General features: G+C 45.5%; 1 protein-coding gene across 1 annotated transcript; it reads left to right on the forward strand.

Moving 5' to 3' along the window:
- The first annotated feature begins 267 nt into the window (after window positions 1-267).
- LOC129842279 (methionine synthase-like) lies at window positions 268-23,939 on the forward strand. The gene is made up of 5 exons (XM_055910765.1): window positions 268-490; window positions 8,474-8,674; window positions 13,334-13,526; window positions 15,363-15,475; window positions 21,418-23,939. The coding sequence occupies exons 2-5, from the start codon at window positions 8,558-8,560 to the stop codon at window positions 21,502-21,504; spliced, it is 510 nt and encodes a 169-aa protein (XP_055766740.1). The 5' UTR covers window positions 268-490; window positions 8,474-8,557; the 3' UTR covers window positions 21,505-23,939.
- The last annotated feature ends 271 nt before the right edge of the window (window positions 23,940-24,210 follow it).

Below are 24,210 nucleotides of genomic sequence, written 5' to 3' on the forward strand. Positions count from 1 at the left end.
TTGATTGACAGGTGTAATGTAATGTTGGACCTGTGGTTGATTGACAGGTGTAATGTAATGTTGGACCTGTGGTTGATTGACAGGTGTAATGTAATGTTGGACCTGTGGTTGACAGGTGTAATGTAATGTTGGACCTGTGGTTGACAGGTGTAATGTAATGTTGGACCTGTGGTTGACAGGTGTAATGTTATAATGGACCTGTACAGGTGAGGAGGCTCGGAGGGTGTTTGACGACGCCCAGCGGCTCCTCAGACTGATAGATAATAATGTCATGTTATAATGGACCTGGACAGGTGAGGAGGCTCGGAGGGTGTTTGACGACGCCCAGCGGCTCCTCAACAGACTGATAGATAATAAGGGTCTCTGTGGGCGTGGCCTGGTGGGCTTCTGGCCCGCCCAGAGTGTAGGAGACGACATCCAGGTGTACGACCATGACGTCACACCTCGCTCCGCCACGCCCCTCGCCACCTTCTACGGACTACGCCAACAGGTGAGTACGTGACACGTATGCTTGGCATGCACATGACCAATAGGGCATGACCTATAGCATATCACAATCACATCAATACACTGGGTTATAACAAACTCTGAACACTGTAACACACGTGACATCAAAATGGATACAGAGGACGTGACAAACTTGAAACGGGATGGGAATGTTTACTGGTTGCTCAGGAGGTAAAGGGGAATGTTTACTGGTTGCTCAGGAGGTAAAGGGGAATGTTTACTGGTTGCTCTGGAGGTAAAGGGGAATGTTTACTGGTTGCTCAGGAGGTAAAGGGGAATGTTTACTGGTTGCTCAGGAGGTAAAGGGGAATGTTTACTGGTTGCTCAGGAGGTAAAGGGGAATGTTTACTGGTTGTTCAGGAGGTAAAGGGGAATGTTTACTGGTTGCTCAGGAGGTAAAGGGGAATGTTTACTGGTTGCTCAGGAGGTAAAGGGGAATGTTTACTGGTTGCTCAGGAGGTAAAGGGGAATGTTTACTGGTTGCTCGGGAAGTAAAGGGGAATGTTTACTGGTTGCTAGGGAGGTAAAGGGGAATGTTTACTGGTTGCTCAGGAGGTAAAGGGGAATGTTTACTGGTTGCTCAGGAGGTAAAGGGGAATGTGTACTGGTTGCTCAGGAGGTAAAGGGGAATGTTTACTGGTTGCTCAGGAGGTAAAGGGGAATGTTTACTGGTTTCTCAGGAGGTAAAGGGGAATGTTTACTGGTTGCTCAGGAGGTAAAGGGGAATGTTTACTGGTTGCTCAGGAGGTAAAGGGGAATGTTTACTGGTTGCTCAGGAGGTAAAGGGGAATGTTTACTGGTTGCTCAGGAGGTAAAGGGGAATGTTTACTGGTTGCTCAGGAGGTAAAGGGGAATGTTTACTGGTTTCTCAGGAGGTAAAGGGGAATGTTTACTGGTTGCTCAGGAGGTAAAGGGGAATGTTTACTGGTTGCTCAGGAGGTAAAGGGGAATGTTTACTGGTTGCTCAGGAGGTAAAGGGGAATGTTTACTGGTTGCTCAGGAGGTAAAGGGGAATGTTTACTGGTTGCTCAGGAGGTAAAGGGGAATGTTTACTGGTTGCTCAGGAGGTAAAGGGGAATGTTTACTGGTTGCCCAGGAGGTAAAGGGGGATGTTTACTGGTTGCTCAGGAGGTAAAGGGGGATGTTTACTGGTTGCTCAGGAGGTAAAGGGGGATGTTTACTGGTTGCTCAGGAGGTAAAGGGGAATGTTTACTGGTTGCTCAGGAGGTAAAGGGGAATGTTTACTGGTTGCTCAGGAGGTAAAGGGGAATGTTTACTGGTTGCTCAGGAGGTAAAGGGGAATGTTTACTGGTTGCTCGGGAGGTAAAGGGGAATGTTTACTGGTTGCTCGGGAGGTAAAGGGGAATGTTTACTGGTTGCTCGGGAGGTAAAGGGGAATGTTTACTGGTTGCTCGGGAGGTAAAGGGGAATGTTTACTGGTTGCTCGGGAGGTAAAGGGGAATGTTTACTGGTTGCTCAGGAGGTAAAGGGGAATGTTTACTGGTTGCTCGGGAAGTAAAGGGGAATGTTTACTGGTTGCTAGGGAGGTAAAGGGGAATGTTTACTGGTTGCTCGGGAGGTAAAGGGGAATGTTTACTGGTTGCTCAGGAGGTAAAGGGGAATGTTTACTGTTTGCTCAGGAGGTAAAGGGGAAGTCAGATGTGATGATCAAGAAACATAAGTTCTGGAGAAAGCGCTGTGTGTGTATTAGGACTGTGTGTGCCAAACAGGTGCTGTTGGAATACAATATCATTTTTCTGACCGTTTGGAACAACACTAAATACATTATAAGTGTACCAGAGAGTCTGTTGTCATGTTTTTTTTTGTAAAGCTTTTATTACAGCAAAGACTTTAAAAAAAAGTCGCATTCATTCGTGAATGAAATTTCTGAAACGGAACAGTTTAGGCCTATTTATTGTTTACTCTATTTAATGGTCGTTTTATTTTATTTTAAATTTCACATCGTGAACGACTCGTATGCTGTGTGATGACATGAACAAGTTGTTGATTGATACAGTAAGCCTATATACAATGCAAAGTATTCAGACCCCTTGACTTTTTCCACATTCTGTTACGTTACAGCCTTTTTCTAAAATGGGTTAAATTGTTTGTTTTCCTCATCAATCTACACACAATATCCCATAATGACATCACAATACCCCATAATGACATCACAATACCCCATAATGACAAAGCAAAAACAGGTTTTTATATTTTTTAGCAAATTTATTAAAAATAAAAAACATACCTTATTGACATAAGTATTCAGACCCTTTGCTTTGAGGCTCGAAGAATTGAGCTCAGGTGCATCCTGTTTCCATTGATCATCCCTGAGATGTTTCTACAACTTGATTGGAGTCCACCTGTCTAATAAAGGTCCCACAGTTGACAGTGCATTGTTAGTGTTGCGCCGTTGTTCTTACATAATATAACCATATATCATTTCAGTAGCACATGTCTTAGACTGATGGACTGTGTCACCCCCACAGCCTCCACAATGGATCAGTCCACTCAGACAGGCCTCCACAATGGATCAGTCCACTGAGACAGGCCTCCACAATGGATTAGTCCACTCAGACAGGCCTCCACAATGGATCAGTCCACTGAGACAGACCTCTACAATGGATTAGTCCACTGAGACAGGCCTCCACAATGGATTAGTCCACTGAGACAGGCCTTCACAATGGATTAGTCCACTGAGACAGACCTCCACAATGGATCAGTCCACTGAGACAGACCCCTACAATGGATTAGTCCACTGAGACAGACCTCCACAATGGATCAGTCCACTAAGACAGACCTCCACAATGGATCAATCCACTGAGACAGGCCTCCACAATGGATCAGTCCACTGAGACAGGCCTCCACAATGGATCAGTCCACTAACAGGCCTCCACAATGGATTAGTCCACTGAGACAGGCCTCCACAATGGATCAGTCCACTGAGACAGGCCTCCACAATGGATTAGTCCACTGAGACAGGCCTCCACAATGGATCAGTCCACTGAGACAGGCCTCCACAATGGATTAGTTCACTGAGACAGGCCTCCACAATGGATTAGTCCACTGAGACAGGCCTTCACAATGGATCAGTCCACTGAGACAGGCCTCCACAATGGATTAGTCCACTGAGACAGGCCTCCACAATGGACCAGTCCACTGAGACAGGCCTCCACAATGGATTAGTCCACTGAGACAGGCCTCCACAATGGATCAGTCCACTCAGACAGGCCTCCACAATGGATCAGTCCACTGAGACAGACCTTTACAATGGATCAGTCCACTGAGACAGACCTCTACAATGGATTAGTCCACTGAGACAGACCTCCACAATGGATTAGTCCACTGAGACAGACCTCTACAATGTATTAGTTCACTGAGACAGGCCTCCACAATGGATTAGTCCACTGAGACAGGCCTCCACAATGGATTAGTCCACTGAGACAGGCCTTCACAATGGATTAGTCCACTGAGACAGACCTCCACAATGGATCAGTCCACTCAGACAGGCCTCCACAATGGATCAGTCCACTGAGACAGACCTCCACAATGGATCAGTCCACTGAGACAGACCTCTACAATGGATTAGCCCACTGAGACAGACCTCTACAATGGATTAGTCCACTGAGACAGACCTCCACAATGGATTAGTCCACTGAGACAGACCTCTACAATGGATCAGTCCACTGAGACAGACCTCTACAATGGATTAGTCCACTGAGACAGACCTCCACAATGGATTAGTCCACTGAGACAGACCTCCACAATGGATTAGTCCACTGAGACAGACCTCCACAATGTATTAGTCCACTGAGACAGGCCTCCACAATGGATTAGTCCATTCAGACAGGCCTCCACAATGGATCAGTCCACTCAGACAGCCTCCACAATGGATCAGTCCACTAACAGGCCTCCACAATGGATTAGTCCACTGAGACAGGCCTCCGCAATGGATTAGTCCACTGAGACAGGCCTCCACAATGGATCAGTCCACTGAGACAGGCCTCCACAATGGATCAGTCCACTGAGACAGGCCTCCACAATGGATCAGTCCACTAACAGGCCTCCACAATGGATTAGTCCACTGAGACAGGCCTCCGCAATGGATTAGTCCACTGAGACAGGCCTCCACAATGGATCAGTCCACTGAGACAGGCCTCCACAATGGTTTAGTCCACTGAGACAGGCCTCCACAATGGATTAGTCCACTGAGACAGGCCTCCACAATGGATTAGTCCACTAACATGCCTCCACAATGGATCAGTCCACTAACAGGCCTCCACAATGGATTAGTCCACTGAGACAGACCTCCACAATGGATCAGTCCACTGAGACAGGCCTCCACAATGGATCAGTCCACTAACAGGCCTCCACAATGGATCAGTCCACTAACAGGCCTCCACAATGGATCAGTCCACTAACAGGCCTCCACAATGGATTAGTCCACTGAGACAGGCCTCCGCAATGGATTAGTCCACTGAGACAGGCCTCCACAATGGATCAGTCCACTGAGACAGGCCTCCACAATGGTTTAGTCCACTGAGACAGGCCTCCACAATGGATTAGTCCACTGAGACAGGCCTCCACAATGGATTAGTCCACTAACATGCCTTCACAATGGATCAGTCCACTAACAGGCCTCCACAATGGATTAGTCCACTGAGACAGACCTCCACAATGGATCAGTCCACTGAGACAGGCCTCCACAATGGATCAGTCCACTGAGACAGGCCTCCACAATGGATTAGTCCACTGAGACAGGCCTCCACAATGAATTAGTCCACTGAGACAGACCTCCACTATGGATAAGTCCACTGAGACAGGCCTCCGCAATGGATTAGTCCACTGAGACAGGCCTCCACAATGGATCAGTCCACTGAGACAGGCCTCCACAATGGATCAGTCCACTAACAGGCCTCCACAATGGATTAGTCCACTGAGACAGGCCTCCGCAATGGATTAGTCCACTGAGACAGGCCTCCACAATGGATTAGTCCACTGAGACAGGCCTCCACAATGGATTAGTCCACTAACATGCCTCCACAATGGATCAGTCCACTAACAGGCCTCCACAATGGATTAGTCCACTGAGACAGACCTCCACAATGGATCAGTCCACTGAGACAGGCCTCCACAATGGATCAGTCCACTGAGACAGGCCTCCACAATGGATTAGTCCACTGAGACAGACCTCCACAATGGATTAGTCCACTGAGACAGACCTCCACAATGTATTAGTCCACTGAGACAGGCCTCCACAATGGATTAGTCCACTCAGACAGGCCTCCACAATGGATCAGTCCACTAACAGGCCTCCACAATGGATTAGTCCACTGAGACAGGCCTCCGCAATGGATTAGTCCACTGAGACAGGCCTCCACAATGGATCAGTCCACTGAGACAGGCCTCCACAATGGATCAGTCCACTAACAGGCCTCCACAATGGATTAGTCCACTGAGACAGACCTCTACAATGGATTAGTCCACTGAGACAGACCTCCACAATGGATTAGTCCACTGAGACAGACCTCCACAATGGATTAGTCCACTGAGACAGACCTCCACAATGGATCAGTCCACTAACAGGCCTCCACAATGGATCAGTCCACTAACAGGCCTCCACAATGGATTAGTCCACTGAGACAGGCCTCCGCAATGGATCAGTCCACTGAGACAGGCCTCCACAATGGATCAGTCCACTGAGACAGGCCTCCACAATGGATCAGTCCACTAACAGGCCTCCACAATGGATTAGTCCACTGAGACAGGCCTCCGCAATGGATTAGTCCACTGAGACAGGCCTCCGCAATGGATTAGTCCACTGAGACAGGCCTCCACAATGGATCAGTCCACTGAGACAGGCCTCCACAATGGTTTAGTCCACTGAGACAGGCCTCCACAATGGATTAGTCCACTGAGACAGGCCTCCACAATGGATCAGTCCACTAACAGGCCTCCACAATGAATTAGTCCACTGAGACAGACCTCCACTATGGATCAGTCCACTGAGACAGACCTCCACTATGGATCAGTCCACTGAGACAGGCCTCCACAATGGATTAGTCCACTGAGACAGGCCTCCACAATGGATCAGTCCACTAACATGCCTCCACAATGGATTAGTCCACTGAGACAGACCTCTACAATGGATCAGTCCACTGAGACAGACCTCCACAATGGATTAGTCCACTGAGACAGACCTCCACAATGTATTAGTTCACTGAGACAGGCCTCCACAATGGATCAGTCCACTGAGACAGACCTCCGCAATGGATCAGTCCACTGAGACAGACCTCCACAATGGATTAGTCCACTGAGACAGACCTCTACAATGGATTAGTCCACTGAGACAGACCTCTACAATGGATTAGTCCACTGAGACAGACCTCCACAATGGATTAGTCCACTGAGACAGACCTCTACAATGGATCAGTCCACTGAGACAGACCTCTACAATGGGTTAGTCCACTGAGACAGACCTCCACAATGGATTAGTCCACTGAGACAGACCTCCACAATGGATTAGTCCACTGAGACAGACCTCCACAATGGATTAGTCCACTGAGACAGACCTCTACAATGTATTAGTCCACTGAGACAGGCCTCCACAATGGATTAGTCCATTCAGACAGGCCTCCACAATGGATCAGTCCACTCAGACAGCCTCCACAATGGATTAGTCCACTCAGACAGGCCTCTACAATGGATTAGTCCACTGACACAGACCTCCACAATGGATCAGTCCACTGAGACAGGCCTCCAGAATGGATCAGTCCACTAACAGGCCTCCACAATGGATTAGTCCACTGAGACAGGCCTCCACAATGGATTAGTCCACTGATACAGGTCTCCACAATGGATCAGTCCACTGAGACAGGCCTCCACAATGGATCAGTCCACTGAGACAGGCCTCCACAATGGATCAGTCCACTCAGACAGGCCTCCACAATGGATCAGTCCACTCAGACAGACCTTTACAATGGATCAGTCCACTGAGACAGACCTCTACAATGGATCAGTCCACTGAGACAGACCTCTACAATGGATTAGTCCACTGAGACAGACCTCTACAATGTATTAGTTCACTGAGACAGGCCTCCACAATGGATTAGTCCACTGAGACAGGCCTCCACAATGGATTAGTCCACTGAGACAGGCCTTCACAATGGATTAGTCCACTGAGACAGACCTCCACAATGGATCAGTCCACTCAGACAGGCCTCCACAATGGATCAGTCCACTGAGACAGACCTTTACAATGGATCAGTCCACTGAGACAGACCTCCACAATGGATCAGTCCACTAACAGGCCTCCACAATGGATTAGTCCACTGAGACAGACCTCTACAATGGATTAGTCCACCGAGACAGACCTCCACAATGGATTAGTCCACTGAGACAGGCCTCCACAATGGATTAGTCCACTGAGACAGACCTCCACAATGGATTAGTCCACTGAGACAGGCCTCCACAATGGATCAGTCCACTAACAGGCCTCCACAATGGATCAGTCCACTGAGACAGACCTCCGCAATGGATTAGTCCACTGAGACAGGCCTCCACAATGGATTAGTCCACTGAGACAGACCTCCGCAACGGATTAGTCCACTGAGACAGACCTCCACAATGGATTAGTCCACTGAGACAGGCCTCCACAATGGATTAGTCCACTGAGACAGGCCTCCACAATGGATTAGTCCACTGAGACAGGCCTCCACAATGGATCAGTCCACTCACACAGGCCTCCATAATGGATTAGTCCACTGAGACAGGCCTCCACAATGGATCAGTCCACTCAGACAGGAGCCAATCAGAAAGGTGGCTCGTACACCAATTGTTTTTATTGTGTTGCTACTGCTCGACTAAAGACATCTGGGTCGACCAATCAATGGACCAGCGGACTAAATGTGGTCGACCCTAATAACACAAGCATGTATATGTAAGATACCTGTGTTTTGTCTTGTAGGCAGAGAAGGACAGTGCCAGCTCAGACCCCTACTACTGCCTGTCTGACTTCGTGGCCCCGAGGGCCAGCGGTGTGTCTGACTACATGGGGATGTTTGCTGTAGCTGTGTTCGGAGCGGAGGAGCTGAGCAAACAGTTTGAGACACAGGGAGACGACTACAACAGTATCATGGTCAAGGCTTTGGCTGACCGCCTGGCTGAGGTATGGACTCTAGTGTTACTATACTGACCGCCTGGCTGAGGTATGGACTCTAGTGTTACTATACTGACGTCTAGCTGAGGTATGGACTCTAGTGTTACTATACTGACGTCTGGCTGAGGTATGGACTCTAGTGTTACTATACTGACCGCCTGGCTGAGGTATGGACTCTAGTGTTACTATACTGACGTCTAGCTGAGGTATGGACTCTAGTGTTACTATACTGACCGCCTGGCTGAGGTATGGACTCGAGTGTTACTATACTGACCGTCTGGCTGAGGTATGGACTCTAGTGTTACTATACTGACGTCTAGCTGAGGTATGGACTCTAGTGTTACTATACTGACGTCTGGCTGAGGTATGGACTCTAGTGTTACTATACTGACGTCTAGCTGAGGTATGGACTCTAGTGTTACTATACTGACGTCTAGCTGAGGTATGGACTCTAGTGTTACTATACTGACCGCCTGGCTGAGGTATGGACTCTAGTGTTACTATACTGACACCTAGCTGAGGTATAGACTCTAGTGTTACTATACTGACCGCCTGGCTGAGGTATGGACTCTAGTGTTACTATACTGACGTCTAGCTGAGGTATGGACTCTAGTGTTACTATACTGACCGTCTAGCTGAGGTATGGACTCTAGTGTTACTATACTGACACCTAGCTGAGGTATGGACTCTAGTGTTACTATACTGACCGTCTGGCTGAGGTATGGACTCTAGTGTTACTATACTGACACCTGGCTGAGGTATGGACTCTAGTGTTACTATACTGACGTCTAGCTGAGGTATGGACTCTAGTGTTACTATACTGACCGTCTAGCTGAGGTATGGACTCTAGTGTTACTATACTGACCGCCTGGCTGAGGTATGGACTCTAGTGTTACTATACTGACGTCTAGCTGAGGTATGGACTAGTGTTACTATACTGACACCTAGCTGAGGTATGGACTCTAGTGTTACTATACTGACCACCTAGCTGAGGTATGGACTCTAGTGTTACTATACTGACACCTGGCTGAGGTATGGACTCTAGTGTTACTATACTGACGTCTAGCTGAGGTATGGACTCTAGTGTTACTATACTGACGTCTAGCTGAGGTATGGACTCCAGTGTTACTATACTGACGTCTGGCTGAGGTATGGACTCTAGTGTTACTATACTGACCGCCTGGCTGAGGTATGGACTCTAGTGTTACTATACTGACGTCTAGCTGAGGTATGGACTCTAGTGTTACTATACTGACCGTCTAGCTGAGGTATGGACTCTAGTGTTACTATACTGACGTCTAGCTGAGGTATGGACTCTAGTGTTACTATACTGACGTCTAGCTGAGGTATGGACTAGTGTTACTATACTGACACCTAGCTGAGGTATGGACTCTAGTGTTACTATACTGACCACCTAGCTGAGGTATGGACTCTAGTGTTACTATACTGACCGTCTGGCTGAGGTATGGACTCTAGTGTTACTATACTGACCGCCTGGCTGAGGTATGGACTCTAGTGTTACTATACTGATGTCTGGCTGAGGTATGGACTCTAGTGTTACTATACTGACACCTAGCTGAGGTATGGACTCTAGTGTTACTATACTGACACCTGGCTGAGGTATGGACTCTAGTGTTACTATACTGACGTCTAGCTGAGGTATGGACTCTAGTGTTACTATACTGACGTCTAGCTGAGGTATGGACTCTAGTGTTACTATACTGACGTCTAGCTGAGGTATGGACTCTAGTGTTTATATACTGACGTCTAGCTGAGGTATGGACTCTAGTGTTACTATACTGACCGCCTGGCTGAGGTATGGACTCTAGTGTTACTATACTGACCGCCTGGCTGAGGTATGGACTCTAGTGTTACTATACTGACCGCCTGGCTGAGGTATGGACTCTAGTGTTACTATACTGACGTCTAGCTGATGTATGGACTCTAGTGTTACTATACTGACCGTCTGGCTGAGGTATGGACTCTAGTGTTACTATACTGACCGTCTAGCTGAGGTATGGACTCTAGTGTTACTATACTGACCGCCTGGCTGAGGTATGGACTCTAGTGTTACTATACTGACCGCCTGGCTGAGGTATGGACTCTAGTGTTACTATACTGACACCTAGCTGAGGTATGGACTCTAGTGTTACTATACTGACACCTAGCTGAGGTATGGACTCTAGTGTTACTATACTGACCGCCTAGCTGAGGTATGGACTCTAGTGTTACTATACTGATTGCCTGGCTGAGGTATGGACTCTAGTGTTACTATACTGACGTCTAGTTGAGGTATGGACTCTAGTGTTACTATACTGACGTCTAGCTGAGGTATGGACTCTAGTGTTACTATACTGACCGCCTGGCTGAGGTATGGACTCTAGTGTTACTATACTGACCGCCTGGCTGAGGTATGGACTCTAGTGTTACTATACTGACGTCTGGCTGAGGTATGGACTCTGGTGTTACTATACTGACCGTCTGGCTGAGGTATGGACTCTAGTGTTACTGACGTCTAGCTGAGGTATGGACTCTAGTGTTACTATACTGACCGCCTGGCTGAGGTATGGACTCTAGTGTTACTATACTGACGTCTAGCTGAGGTATGGACTCTAGTGTTACTATACTGACGTCTAGCTGAGGTATGGACTCTAGTGTTACTATACTGACGTCTAGCTGAGGTATGGACTCTAGTGTTACTATACTGACCGCCTGGCTGAGGTATGGACTCTAGTGTTACTATACTGACCGTCTGGCTGAGGTATGGACTCTAGTGTTACTATACTGACGTCTAGCTGACAGGCCAATAGTAAGCCATACATGACAGACTGATAACTACAGGCCAATAGGAAGCCATACGTGACAGACTAACTACAGCCCAATGGGAAGCCATACATGACAGACTGATAACTACAGGCCAATAGGAAGCCATACATGACAGACTGATAACTACAGGCCAATAGGAAGCCATACATGACAGACTGATCACTACAGGCCAATAGGAAGCCATACAGGCCAATGGGAAGCCATACATGACAGACTGATAACTACAGGCCAATAGGAAGCCATACATGACAGACTGATCACTACAGGCCAATAGGAAGCCATACATGACAGACTGATCACTACAGGCCAATAGGAAGCCATACAGGCCAATAGGAAGCCATACATGATAGACTGATAACTACAGGCCAACAGGAAGCCATACATGACAGACTGATAACTACAGGCCAATAGGAAGCCATACGTGACAGACTAACTACAGCCCAATAGGAAGCCATACATGACAGACTGATAACTACAGGCCAATAGGAAGCCATACATGACAGACTGATAACTACAGGCCAATAGGAAGCCATACATGACAAACTGATCACTACAGGCCAATAGGAAGCCATACAGGCCAATGGGAAGCCATACATGACAGACTGATAACTACAGGCCAATAGGAAGCCATACATGACAGACTGATCACTACAGGCCAATAGGAAGCCATACATGACAGACTGATCACTACAGGCCAATAGGAAGCCATACAGGCCAATAGGAAGCCATACATGATAGACTGATAACTACAGGCCAACAGGAAGCCATACATAACAGACTGATAACTACAGGCCAATAGGAAGCCGTACATGACAGACTGATCACTACAGGCCAATAGGAAGCCGTACATGACAGACTGATAACTACAGGCCAATAGGAAGCCATACATGACAGACTGATAACTACAGGCCAATAGGAAGCCATACATGACAGACTGATAACTACAGGCCAATAGGAAGCCATACATGACAGACTGATCACTACAGGCCAATAGGAAGCCATACAGGCCAATGGGAAGCCATACATGACAGACTGATAACTACAGGCCAATAGGAAGCCATACATGACAGACTGATAACTACAGGCCAATAGGAAGCCATACATGACAGACTGATCACTACAGGCCAATAGAAAGCCATACAGGCCAATAGGAAGCCATACATGACAGACTGATAACTACAGGCCAATAGGAAGCCATACGTGACAGACTGATAACTACAGGCCAATAGGAAGCCATACATGCCAGACTGATAACTACAGGCCAATAGGAAGCCATACATGACAGACTGATAACTACAGGCCAATAGGAAGCCGTACATGACAGACTGATCACTACAGGCCAATAGGAAGCCGTACATGACAGACTGATCACTACAGGCCAATAGGAAGCCGTACATGACAGACTGATAACTACAGGCCAATAGGAAGTCATACATGACAGACTGATAACTATAGGCCAACAGGAAGCCATACAGGCCAATAGGAAGCCATACATGCCAGACTGATAACTACAAGCCAACAGGAAGCCATACATGCCAGACTGATAACTACAGGCCAATAGGATGCCGTACATGACTGATAACTACAGGCCAATAGGAAGCCATACATGACAGACTGATAACTACAGGCCAACAGGAAGCCATACATGCCAGACTGATCACTACAGGCCAATAGGATGCCGTACATGACTGATAACTACAGGCCAATAGGAAGCCATACAGACCAATAGGAAGCCATACATGCCAGACTGATAACTACAGGCCAATAGGAAGCCACTAATAGGCCAGGTGAACAGTGAGAGTCCGTGAGAAGCTAAAGGTCTGCGTGTCTCCCGCCCGCCAGGCGTTTGCTGAGGAGCTCCACGCCAGGGTGCGTCGGGAGCTGTGGGCCTATAGCGTGGAGGAGAACCTCCCGGCTGAGGAGATGCACAGGATCCGTTACGAGGGCATCAGGCCGGCCGCGGGATACCCCTCCCAGCCTGACCACACAGAGAAGACCGCCATGTGGACGCTGGGCGAGGTGGAGGACAAGACGGGTAAAGGCTCTTTCTCTCATCACCTCCTCTTCTCCTTTTTCATCTGAACTGATCTGAAACAACTGACCAGGTGAAAGACAGCCTCATGAGGAGCTTCCAGCCATATTGTTTCCCACCCGTCCAGTCTTCTCCTATCAGTGCAGATAAAGGTCTAATTGACAGCCTCATGAGGAGCTTCCAGCCATATTGTTTCCCACCCGTCCAGTCTTCTCCTATCAGTGCAGATGAAGGTCTAATTGAGATGGGGGGGGGTGGGTGTAGAGTAGTTTCTGCATCGTAGACTTCTTTCTGTGTTGGTTGGCTCTTATGACTGATAACTACCCCCCCAAATCCCAGCCGCTTGAGGAAGTCTCTAAATGAGGTTTTTTGACGACGATGATGTCTGGTGTTTTTCCAGGTATCAAGTTGACTGAGTCTCTGGTGTTTTTCCCAGGTATCAAGTTGACTGAGTCTCTGGTGTTTTTCCAGGTATCTAGTTGACTGAGTCTCTGGTGTTTTTCCAGGTATCAAGTTGACTGAGTCTCTGGTGTTTTTCCAGGTATCAAGTTGACTGAGTCTCTGGTGTTTTTCCAGGTATCAAGTTGACTGAGTCTCTGGTGTTTTTCCAGGTATCAAGTTGACTGAGTCTCTGGTGTTTTTCCAGGTATCAAGTTGACTGAGTCTCTGGTGTTTTTCCAGGTATCAAGTGGACTGAGTCTCTGGTGTTTTTCCAGGTATCAAGTTGACTGAGTCTCTGGTGTTTTTCCAGGTATCAAGTTGACTGAGTCTCTGGTGTTTTTCCCAGGTATCAAGTTGACTGAGTCTCTGGTGTTTTTCCAGGTATCAAGTTGACTGAGTCTCTGGTGTTTTTCCAGGTATCAAGTTGACTGAGTCTCTGGTGTTTTTCCAGGTATCTGACTGAGTCTCTGGTGTTTTCCCAGGTATCAAGTTGACTGAGTCTCTGGTGTTTTTCCCAGGTATCAAGTTGACTGAGTCTCTGGTGTTTTTCCAGGTATCTAGTTGACTGAGTCTCTGGTGTTTTTCCAGGTATCAAGTTGACTGAGTCTCTGGTGTTTTTCCAGGTATCAAGTTGACTGAGTCTCTGGTGTTTTTCCAGGTATCAAGTTGACTGAGTCTCTGGTGTTTTTCCAGGTATCTGACTGAGTCTCTGGTGTTTTTCCAGGTATCAAGTTGACTGAGTCTCTGGTGTTTTTCCCAGGTATCAAGTTGACTGAGTCTCTGGTGTTTTTCCAGGTATCAAGTTGACTGAGTCTCTGGTGTTTTTCCCAGGTATCAAGTTGACTGAGTCTCTGGTGTTTTTCCAGGTATCTAGTTGACTGAGTCTCTGGTGTTTTTCCAGGTATCTAGTTGACTGAGTCTCTGGTGTTTTTCCAGGTATCAAGTTGACTGAGTCTCTGCTGTTTTTTCCAGGTATCAAGTTGACTGAGTCTCTGCTGTTTTTCCAGGTATCAAGTTGACTGAGTCTCTGGTGTTTTTCCAGGTATCAAGTTGACTGAGTCTCTGCTGTTTTTTCCAGGTATCAAGTTGACTGAGTCTCTGGTGTTTTTCCAGGTATCAAGTTGACTGAGTCTCTGGTGTTTTTCCAGGTATCAAGTTGACTGAGTCTCTGGTGTTTTTCCAGGTATCAAGTTGACTGAGTCTCTGGTGTTTTTTCCAGGTATCAAGTTGACTGAGTCTCTGGTGTTTTTCCCAGGTATCAAGTTGACTGAGTCTCTGGTGTTTTTCCCAGGTATCAAGTTGACTGAGTCTCTGGTGTTTTTCCAGGTATCAAGTTGACTGAGTCTCTGGTGTTTTTCCCAGGTATCAAGTTGACTGAGTCTCTGGTGTTTTTCCCAGGTATCAAGTTGACTGAGTCTTTGGCCATGACCCCAGCAGCTGCTGTCTCTGGGCTGTACTTCTCGAACCCTAAAGCGACCTACTTCGCAGTGGGAAAGATCACCAGAGAGCAGGTACTGATACAGGCTCACATGGGATTCATTTAGAGGGGTTTTAATGTAACAGCCCACCCACAAGGGGGTTTAATGTAACAGCCCACTACAAGGGGGTTTAATGTAACAGCCCACTACAAGGGGGTTTAATGTAACAGCCCACCACAAGGGGGTTTAATGTAACAGCCCACCCACAAGGGGGTTTAATGTAACAGCCCACCCACAAGGGGTTTTAATGTAACTGATTAACAGCCCACCACAAGGGGGTTTAATGTAACTGATTAACAGCCCACCCACAAGGGGGTTTAATGTAACTGATTAACAGCCCACCACAAGGGGGTTTAATGTAACTGATTAACAGCCCACCACAAGGGGGTTTAATGTAACAGCCCACCCACAAGGGGGTTTAATGTAACTGATTAACAGTCCACCCACAAGGGGGTTTAATGTAACTGATTAACAGCCCACCACAAGGGGGTTTAATGTAACTGATTAACAGCCCACTACAAGGGGTTTTAATGTAACAGCCCACTACAAGGGGGTTTAATGTAACTGATTAACAGCCCACCACAAGGGGGTTTAATGTAACTGATTAACAGCCCACCACAAGGGGGTTTAATGTAACTGATTAACAGCCCACTACAAGGGGTTTTAATGTAACTGATTAACAGCCCACTACAAGGGGGTTTAATGTAACTGATTAACAGCCCACCACAAGGGGGTTTAATGTAACTGATTAACAGCCCACCACAAGGGGGTTTAATGTAACTGATTAACAGCCCACTACAAGGGGGTTTAATGTAACTGATTAACAGCCCACTACAAGGGGGTTTAATGTAACTGATTAACAGCCCACCACAAGGGGTTTTAATGTAACTGATTAACAGCCCACCACAAGGGGTTTTAATGTAACTGATTAACAGCCCACTACAAGGGGTTTTAATGTAACTGATTAACAGCCCACTACAAGGGGATTTAATGTAACTGATTAACAGCCCACCACAAGGGGTTTTAATGTAACTGATTAACAGCCCACTACAAGGGGTTTTAATGTAACTGATTAACAGCCCACCACAAGGGGGTTTAATGTAACTGATTAACAGCCCACCACAAGGGGGTTTAATGTAACTGATTAACAGCCCACCCACAAGGGGGTTTAATGTAACTGATTAACAGCCCACTACAAGGGGGTTTAATGTAACTGATTAACAGTCCACCCACAAGGGGTTTTAATGTAACAGCCCACCCACAAGGGGGTTTAATGTAACAGCCCACCACAAGGGGGTTTAATGTAACAGCCCACTACAAGGGGGTTTAATGTAACTGATTAACAGCCCACTACAAGGGGTTTTAATGTAACTGATTAACAGCCCACTACAAGGGGGTTTAATGTAACTGATTAACAGCCCACTACAAGGGGGTTTAATGTAACAGCCCACCCACAAGGGGGTTTAATGTAACAGCCCACTACAAGGGGTTTTAATGTAACTGATTAACAGCCCACCACAAGGGGTTTTAATGTAACTGATTAACAGCCCACCACAAGGGGGTTTAATGTAACTGATTAACAGCCCACTACAAGGGGTTTAATGTAACTGATTAACAGCCCACCACAAGGGGGTTTAATGTAACAGCCCACCCACAAGGGGGTTTAATGTAACTGATTAACAGCCCACTACAAGGGGTTTAATGTAACTGATTAACAGCCCACCACAAGGGGGTTTAATGTAACAGCCCACCCACAAGGGGGTTTAATGTAACTGATTAACAGCCCACCACAAGGGGGTTTAATGTAACTGATTAACAGCCCACCACAAGGGGGTTTAATGTAACTGATTAACAGCCCACCACAAGGGGGTTTAATGTAACTGATTAACAGCCCACCACAAGGGGGTTTAATGTAACTGATTAACAGCCCACCCACAAGGGGGTTTAATGTAACTGATTAACAGCCCACCACAAGGGGGTTTAATGTAACTGATTAACAGCCCACTACAAGGGGTTTAATGTAACTGATTAACAGCCCACCCACAAGGGGGTTTAATGTAACTGATTAACAGCCCACCCACAAGGGGGTTTAATGTAACTGATTAACAGCCCACTACAAGGGGTTTAATGTAACTGATTAACAGCCCACCCACAAGGGGGTTTAATGTAACTGATTAACAGCCCACCACAAGGGGGTTTAATGTAACTGATTAACAGCCCACCCACAAGGGGGTTTAATGTAACTGATTAACAGCCCACTACAAGGGGTTTTAATGTAACTGATTAACAGCCCACCACAAGGGGGTTTAATGTAACTGATTAACAGCCCACCACAAGGGGGTTTAATGTAACTGATTAACAGTCCACCCACAAGGGGGTTTAATGTAACTGATTAACAGCCCACTACAAGGGGTTTAATGTAACTGATTAACAGCCCACTACAAGGGGTTTTAATGTAACTGATTAACAGCCCACTACAAGGGGTTTTAATGTAACTGATTAACAGCCCACCACAAGGGGTTTTAATGTAACTGATTAACAGCCCACCACAAGGGCTTTTAATGTAACTGATTAACAGCCCACTACAAGGGGTTTTAATGTAACTGATTAACAGCCCACCACAAGGGGGTTTAATGTAACTGATTAACAGCCCACCACAAGGGGTTTTAATGTAACTGATTAACAGCCCACCACAAGGGCTTTTAATGTAACTGATTAACAGCCCACTACAAGGGGTTTTAATGTAACTGATTAACAGCCCACCACAAGGGGTTTTAATGTAACTGATTAACAGCCCACTACAAGGGGGTTTAATGTAACAGCCCACCCACAAGGGGGTTTAATGTAACAGCCCACTACAAGGGGTTTTAATGTAACTGATTAACAGCCCACCACAAGGGGTTTTAATGTAACTGATTAACAGCCCACCACAAGGGGGTTTAATGTAACTGATTAACAGCCCACTACAAGGGGTTTAATGTAACTGATTAACAGCCCACCACAAGGGGGTTTAATGTAACAGCCCACCCACAAGGGGGTTTAATGTAACTGATTAACAGCCCACTACAAGGGGTTTAATGTAACTGATTAACAGCCCACCACAAGGGGGTTTAATGTAACAGCCCACCCACAAGGGGGTTTAATGTAACTGATTAACAGCCCACCACAAGGGGGTTTAATGTAACTGATTAACAGCCCACCACAAGGGGGTTTAATGTAACTGATTAACAGCCCACCACAAGGGGGTTTAATGTAACTGATTAACAGCCCACCACAAGGGGGTTTAATGTAACTGATTAACAGCCCACCCACAAGGGGGTTTAATGTAACTGATTAACAGCCCACCACAAGGGGGTTTAATGTAACTGATTAACAGCCCACTACAAGGGGTTTAATGTAACTGATTAACAGCCCACCCACAAGGGGGTTTAATGTAACTGATTAACAGCCCACCCACAAGGGGGTTTAATGTAACTGATTAACAGCCCACTACAAGGGGTTTAATGTAACTGATTAACAGCCCACCCACAAGGGGGTTTAATGTAACTGATTAACAGCCCACCACAAGGGGGTTTAATGTAACTGATTAACAGCCCACCCACAAGGGGGTTTAATGTAACTGATTAACAGCCCACTACAAGGGGTTTTAATGTAACTGATTAACAGCCCACCACAAGGGGGTTTAATGTAACTGATTAACAGCCCACCACAAGGGGGTTTAATGTAACTGATTAACAGTCCACCCACAAGGGGGTTTAATGTAACTGATTAACAGCCCACTACAAGGGGTTTAATGTAACTGATTAACAGCCCACTACAAGGGGTTTTAATGTAACTGATTAACAGCCCACTACAAGGGGTTTTAATGTAACTGATTAACAGCCCACCACAAGGGGTTTTAATGTAACTGATTAACAGCCCACCACAAGGGCTTTTAATGTAACTGATTAACAGCCCACTACAAGGGGTTTTAATGTAACTGATTAACAGCCCACCACAAGGGGGTTTAATGTAACTGATTAACAGCCCACCACAAGGGGTTTTAATGTAACTGATTAACAGCCCACCACAAGGGCTTTTAATGTAACTGATTAACAGCCCACTACAAGGGGTTTTAATGTAACTGATTAACAGCCCACCACAAGGGGTTTTAATGTAACTGATTAACAGCCCACCACAAGGGGGTTTAATGTAACTGATTAACAGCCCACCACAAGGGGTTTTAATGTAACTGATTAACAGCCCACCACAAGGGCTTTTAATGTAACTGATTAACAGTCCACCCACAAGGGGGCGATGTTTTCAAACCTTACTGACTGACACTTGGGCTCCCGAGTGGCGCAGCGGTCTAAGGCACTGCATCCTCAGTGCAAGAGACGTCACTACAGTCGCCGGTTCGAATCCTGTCTAAAAGCTCTGCAGTTGTATATTTGGTTTGCTAATTTAGTAGCACGTTAGCTATCTAGCTAAGTGGTTAGCTTCTTCCCAAATCAAGCATTGGCCGAGTAACAGCAGAGAATCCCCTCCTGAATCAGGAGCCTTACTGTCTAATATATGTTTTGTGCAGCAAACTGAGTAGCATTTTTGATGGTAGTTTAGGTCAGAAACTGTCCAAAATGTTCGCAATGCGCTCGTGTACATGGGGCGGCGGTACTTGGGGCGCCAGGTAGCCTAGTGGTTAGAGCGTTGGGCCGCTAACCGAAAGGTTACTGGATCAAATCCCTGAGCTGACAAGGTAAAAATCTGTCGTTCTGCACTTGAACAAGGCAGTTAACCCACTGTTCCCCGGTAGGCCGTCATTGTAAATAAAACTGTTCTTAACTGACAGCCATCACCAAGTACCCATCAGTCTATATACCTCCATTCATACAGAGGCTTCTGCCGTCATTAGACTAGAATAGGTTTATTTGAGCAGTGTGGGTGTGGCTTACCCGCCGTCGTGAGGGTCAGGGAAGCCACCGCCACGATAAAGTGGTACTCATAAACATTGTTCAAGTTCGGCAGGTCTGGTCTCATCACCTACTTGGGATGTCTTGACATTATCTTAATGTGTGGTATGTCATGACATTATGTTACTGTGTGGTATGTCATGACATTATGTTACTGTGTGGTATGTCATGACATTATGTTACTGTGTGGTATGTCATGACATTATGTTACTGTGTGGTATGTCATGACATTATGTTACTGTGTGGTATGTCATGACATTATGTTACTGTGTGGTATGTCATGACATTATGCTACTGTGTGGTATGTCATGACATTATGTTACTGTGTGGTATGTCATGTCATTATGCTACTGTGTGGTATGTCATGACATTATGTTACTGTGTGGTATGTCATGTCATTATGCTACTGTGTGGTATGTCATGACATTATGTTACTGTGTGGTATGTCATGTCATTATGCTACTGTGTGGTATGTCATGACATTATGTTACTGTGTGGTATGTCATGTCATTATGCTAATGTGTTAATGTGTCATGACATTATGTTAATGTCTTGTATGTCATGACATTATGCTAATGTATGGTATGTCATGACATTATACTAATGGGTGGTATGTAATGGCATTATGTTAATGTGTGGTATGTCATGACATTATGTTACTGTGTGGTATGTCATGTCATTATGCTAATGTGTTAATGTGTCATGGCATTATGTTAATGTGTGGTATGTCATGACATTATGTTAATGTGTGGTATGTCATGACATTATGGTAATGTGTGGTTTGTAATGTTACCACAGGTGGAGGACTATATGTCATGACATTATGTTAATGTGTGGTTTGTAATGTTACCACAGGTGGAGGACTATGTGTCATGACAATATGTTAATGTCTGGTTTGTAATGTTACCACAGGTGGAGGACTATGTGTCATGACAATATGTTAATGTCTGGTTTGTAATGTTACCACAGGTGGAGGACTATATGTCATGACATTATGTTAATGTGTGGTTTGTAATGTTACCACAGGTGGAGGACTATGCTGGGAGGAAAGAGATGCCAGTGTCAGAGGTGGAACGCTGGCTGGGGCCAATCCTGGGCTACGACACTGACTGACAGTGATACTTCAACCAATCCTGGGCTACGACACTGACTGACAGTGATACTTCAACCAATCCTGGGCTACGACACTGACTGACAGTGATACTTCAACCAATCCTGAGCTACGACACTGACTGACAGTGATACTTCAACCAATCCTGGGCTACGACACTGACTGACAGTGATACTTCAACCAATCCTGGGCTACGACACTGACTGACAGTGATACTTCAACCAATCCTGAGCTACGACACTTCTGCATCCACAACCACTACCTAGAAAACAGAGGCGCTGCTCAATGGTCATGTCTAGATGGGATACAGCTTTTGTCAACTTCTAACCCTTTTCCCAACCTTAACCCAATTATCCTAACCTGCTACGTTAATTCTCCCAAACCTGCTACGTTAATTCTCCCAAACCTGCTACGTTAATTCTCCCTAACCTGCTACGTTAATTCTCCCTAACCTGCTACGTTAATTCTCCCTAACCTGCTACGTTAATTCTCCCTAACCTGCTACGTTAATTCTCCCAAACCTGCTACGTTAATTCTCCCAAACCTGCTACGTTAATTCTCCCAAACCTGCTATGTTAATTCTCCCTAACCTGCTACGTTAATTCTCCCTAACCTGCTACGTTAATTCTCCCAAACCTGCTACGTTAATTCTCCTAAACCTGCTACGGTTAATTCTCCCAAACCTGCTACGTTAATTCTCCCAAACCTGCTACGTTAATTCTCCCAAACCTGCTACGTTAATTCTCCCAAACCTGCTACGTTAATTCTCCCTAACCTGCTACGTTAATTCTCCTAACCTTCTACGTTAATTCTCCCTAACCTTCTACGTTAATTCTCCCTAACCTGCTACGTTAATTCTCCTAACCTTCTACGTTAATTCTCCCTAACCTTCTACGTTAATTCTCCCTAACCTGCTACGTTAATTCTCCTAACCTTCTACGTTAATTCTCCTAACCTTCTACGTTAATTCTCCCTAACCTTCTACGTTAATTCTCCCAAACCTTCTACGTTAATTCCCCTAACCTTCTACGTTAATTCTCCCTAACCTTCTACGTTAATTCTCCCTAACCTTCTACGTTAATTCTCCCTAACCTGCTACGTTAATTCTCCCTAACCTGCTACGTTAATTCTCCCTAACCTGCTACGTTAATTCTCCCTAACCTGCTACGTTAATTCTCCCTAACCTGCTACGTTCATTCTCCCTAACCTTCTACGTTCATTCTCCCAAACCTGCTACGTTAATTCTCCCTAACCTGCTACGTTAATTCTCCCTAACCTGCTACGTTAATTCCCCTAACCTGCTACGTTAATTCTCCCAAACCTGCTACGTTAATTCTCCCAAACCTGCTACGTTAATTCTCCCAAACCTGCTACGTTAATTCTCCTAAACCTTCTACGTTAATTCTCCCAAACCTTCTACGTTAATTCTCCCAAACCTGCTACGTTAATTCTCCCAAACCTGCTACGTTAATTCTCCCAAACCTGCTACGTTAATTCTCCCAAACCTGCTACGTTAATTCTCCCAAACCTTCTACGTTAATTCTCCCAAACCTGCTACGTTAATTCTCCCAAACCTTCTACGTTAATTCTCCCAAACCTGCTACGTTAATTCTCCCAAACCTGCTACGTTAATTCTCCCAAACCTGCTACGTTAATTCTCCCAAACCTGCTACGTTAATTCTCCCAAACCTGCTACGTTAATTCTCCCAAACCTTCTACGTTAATTCTCCTAACCTGCTAAGAAAAGTAAATTCTGAAAAAAGCTGCATCCCTTCTAGACCCTGCTTAAAGGGCCAGATTTTATTTTTTAAACGTACACTTCACGTGAACCAAGGCTCAACTTGAAAAAAAAAGTTAATGGAGCTGTTTTTGTATGGTCTAACATTTTACAGTTTTAATATAACAGCTGTTGCCAATGTCATTTATACTTTTTTTCTGGCAATCACAATCTTAGATTTTAATCATTAACAGATACATATGGTTAAATTTCAGAGTTTGATTTGTTCATTAGGGGACATATTAGGTTCTAGAAGACGTACATTTCCTCAGCAGTTTTCATTTGAGATTGTATTTATGCTAATTAGATACAACTTGTTTTACAAAATGTATAATTAGTAAACATGGTCTTCATTACAAAATGTACACTTACCTGACATGCCGTATTAATGTCTAAACCTCTAAAAAAGGTACATGTTTTTATGAATGATTATTGTAAATTACGGATTTTAATGATTACACAATTTGTCTTAAAGAAATGTGCCAAAAACTAGTGACTGACCAGTTATCATTGTCATGTGCAATGTTATCGATTTTATCCTGGAGGTGTCCACTATTTCTGAAAAATAAGTATAGATTTTATTTTATTTTATGAATGTTCTGACATTACAATGTTTGATCTGGAACCATATTCATTTCGTATAAAATCATTTGCTCAGTATGTCGCTCTCTCTTGTCTGCTGTATTATACGATTACAAAACAACACTAGCTACACTACTCTTAACAGTTCATATACTATATTGGCTGGCCTTGTATTGAAATATTGATTGATTAGTTAGTTGATTGATCGGGATATGCCTCCCGTGATAAAACAGCAACATTCCTGACATACCCCAAGCTAAGCCTATTTTAACGATTTTGAATGACTCCATCAACCAGAATCCCCTACCACCGTCGGTGTACCGTCGGTGTACTACGCCGTTCTTCAATA

This window comes from Salvelinus fontinalis, unplaced genomic scaffold, assembly GCF_029448725.1.
Source record: "Salvelinus fontinalis isolate EN_2023a unplaced genomic scaffold, ASM2944872v1 scaffold_0028, whole genome shotgun sequence".
In the NCBI taxonomy this organism is placed as follows: domain Eukaryota; kingdom Metazoa; phylum Chordata; class Actinopteri; order Salmoniformes; family Salmonidae; genus Salvelinus; species Salvelinus fontinalis.

Bases quoted from the DNA above. Each gene is read 5' to 3' on its own strand.
- LOC129842279 (XM_055910765.1), top strand. From the start codon at position 8,558: ATGGGGATGTTTGCTGTAGCTGTGTTCGGAGCGGAGGAGCTGAGCAAA. The intron at 13,527-15,362 runs GTAAAGGCTCTT...TGTTTTTCCCAG, and splicing joins CGAGGTGGAGGACAAGACGG to GTATCAAGTTGACTGAGTCT. The intron at 15,476-21,417 runs GTACTGATACAG...ATGTTACCACAG, and splicing joins GAAAGATCACCAGAGAGCAG to GTGGAGGACTATGCTGGGAG.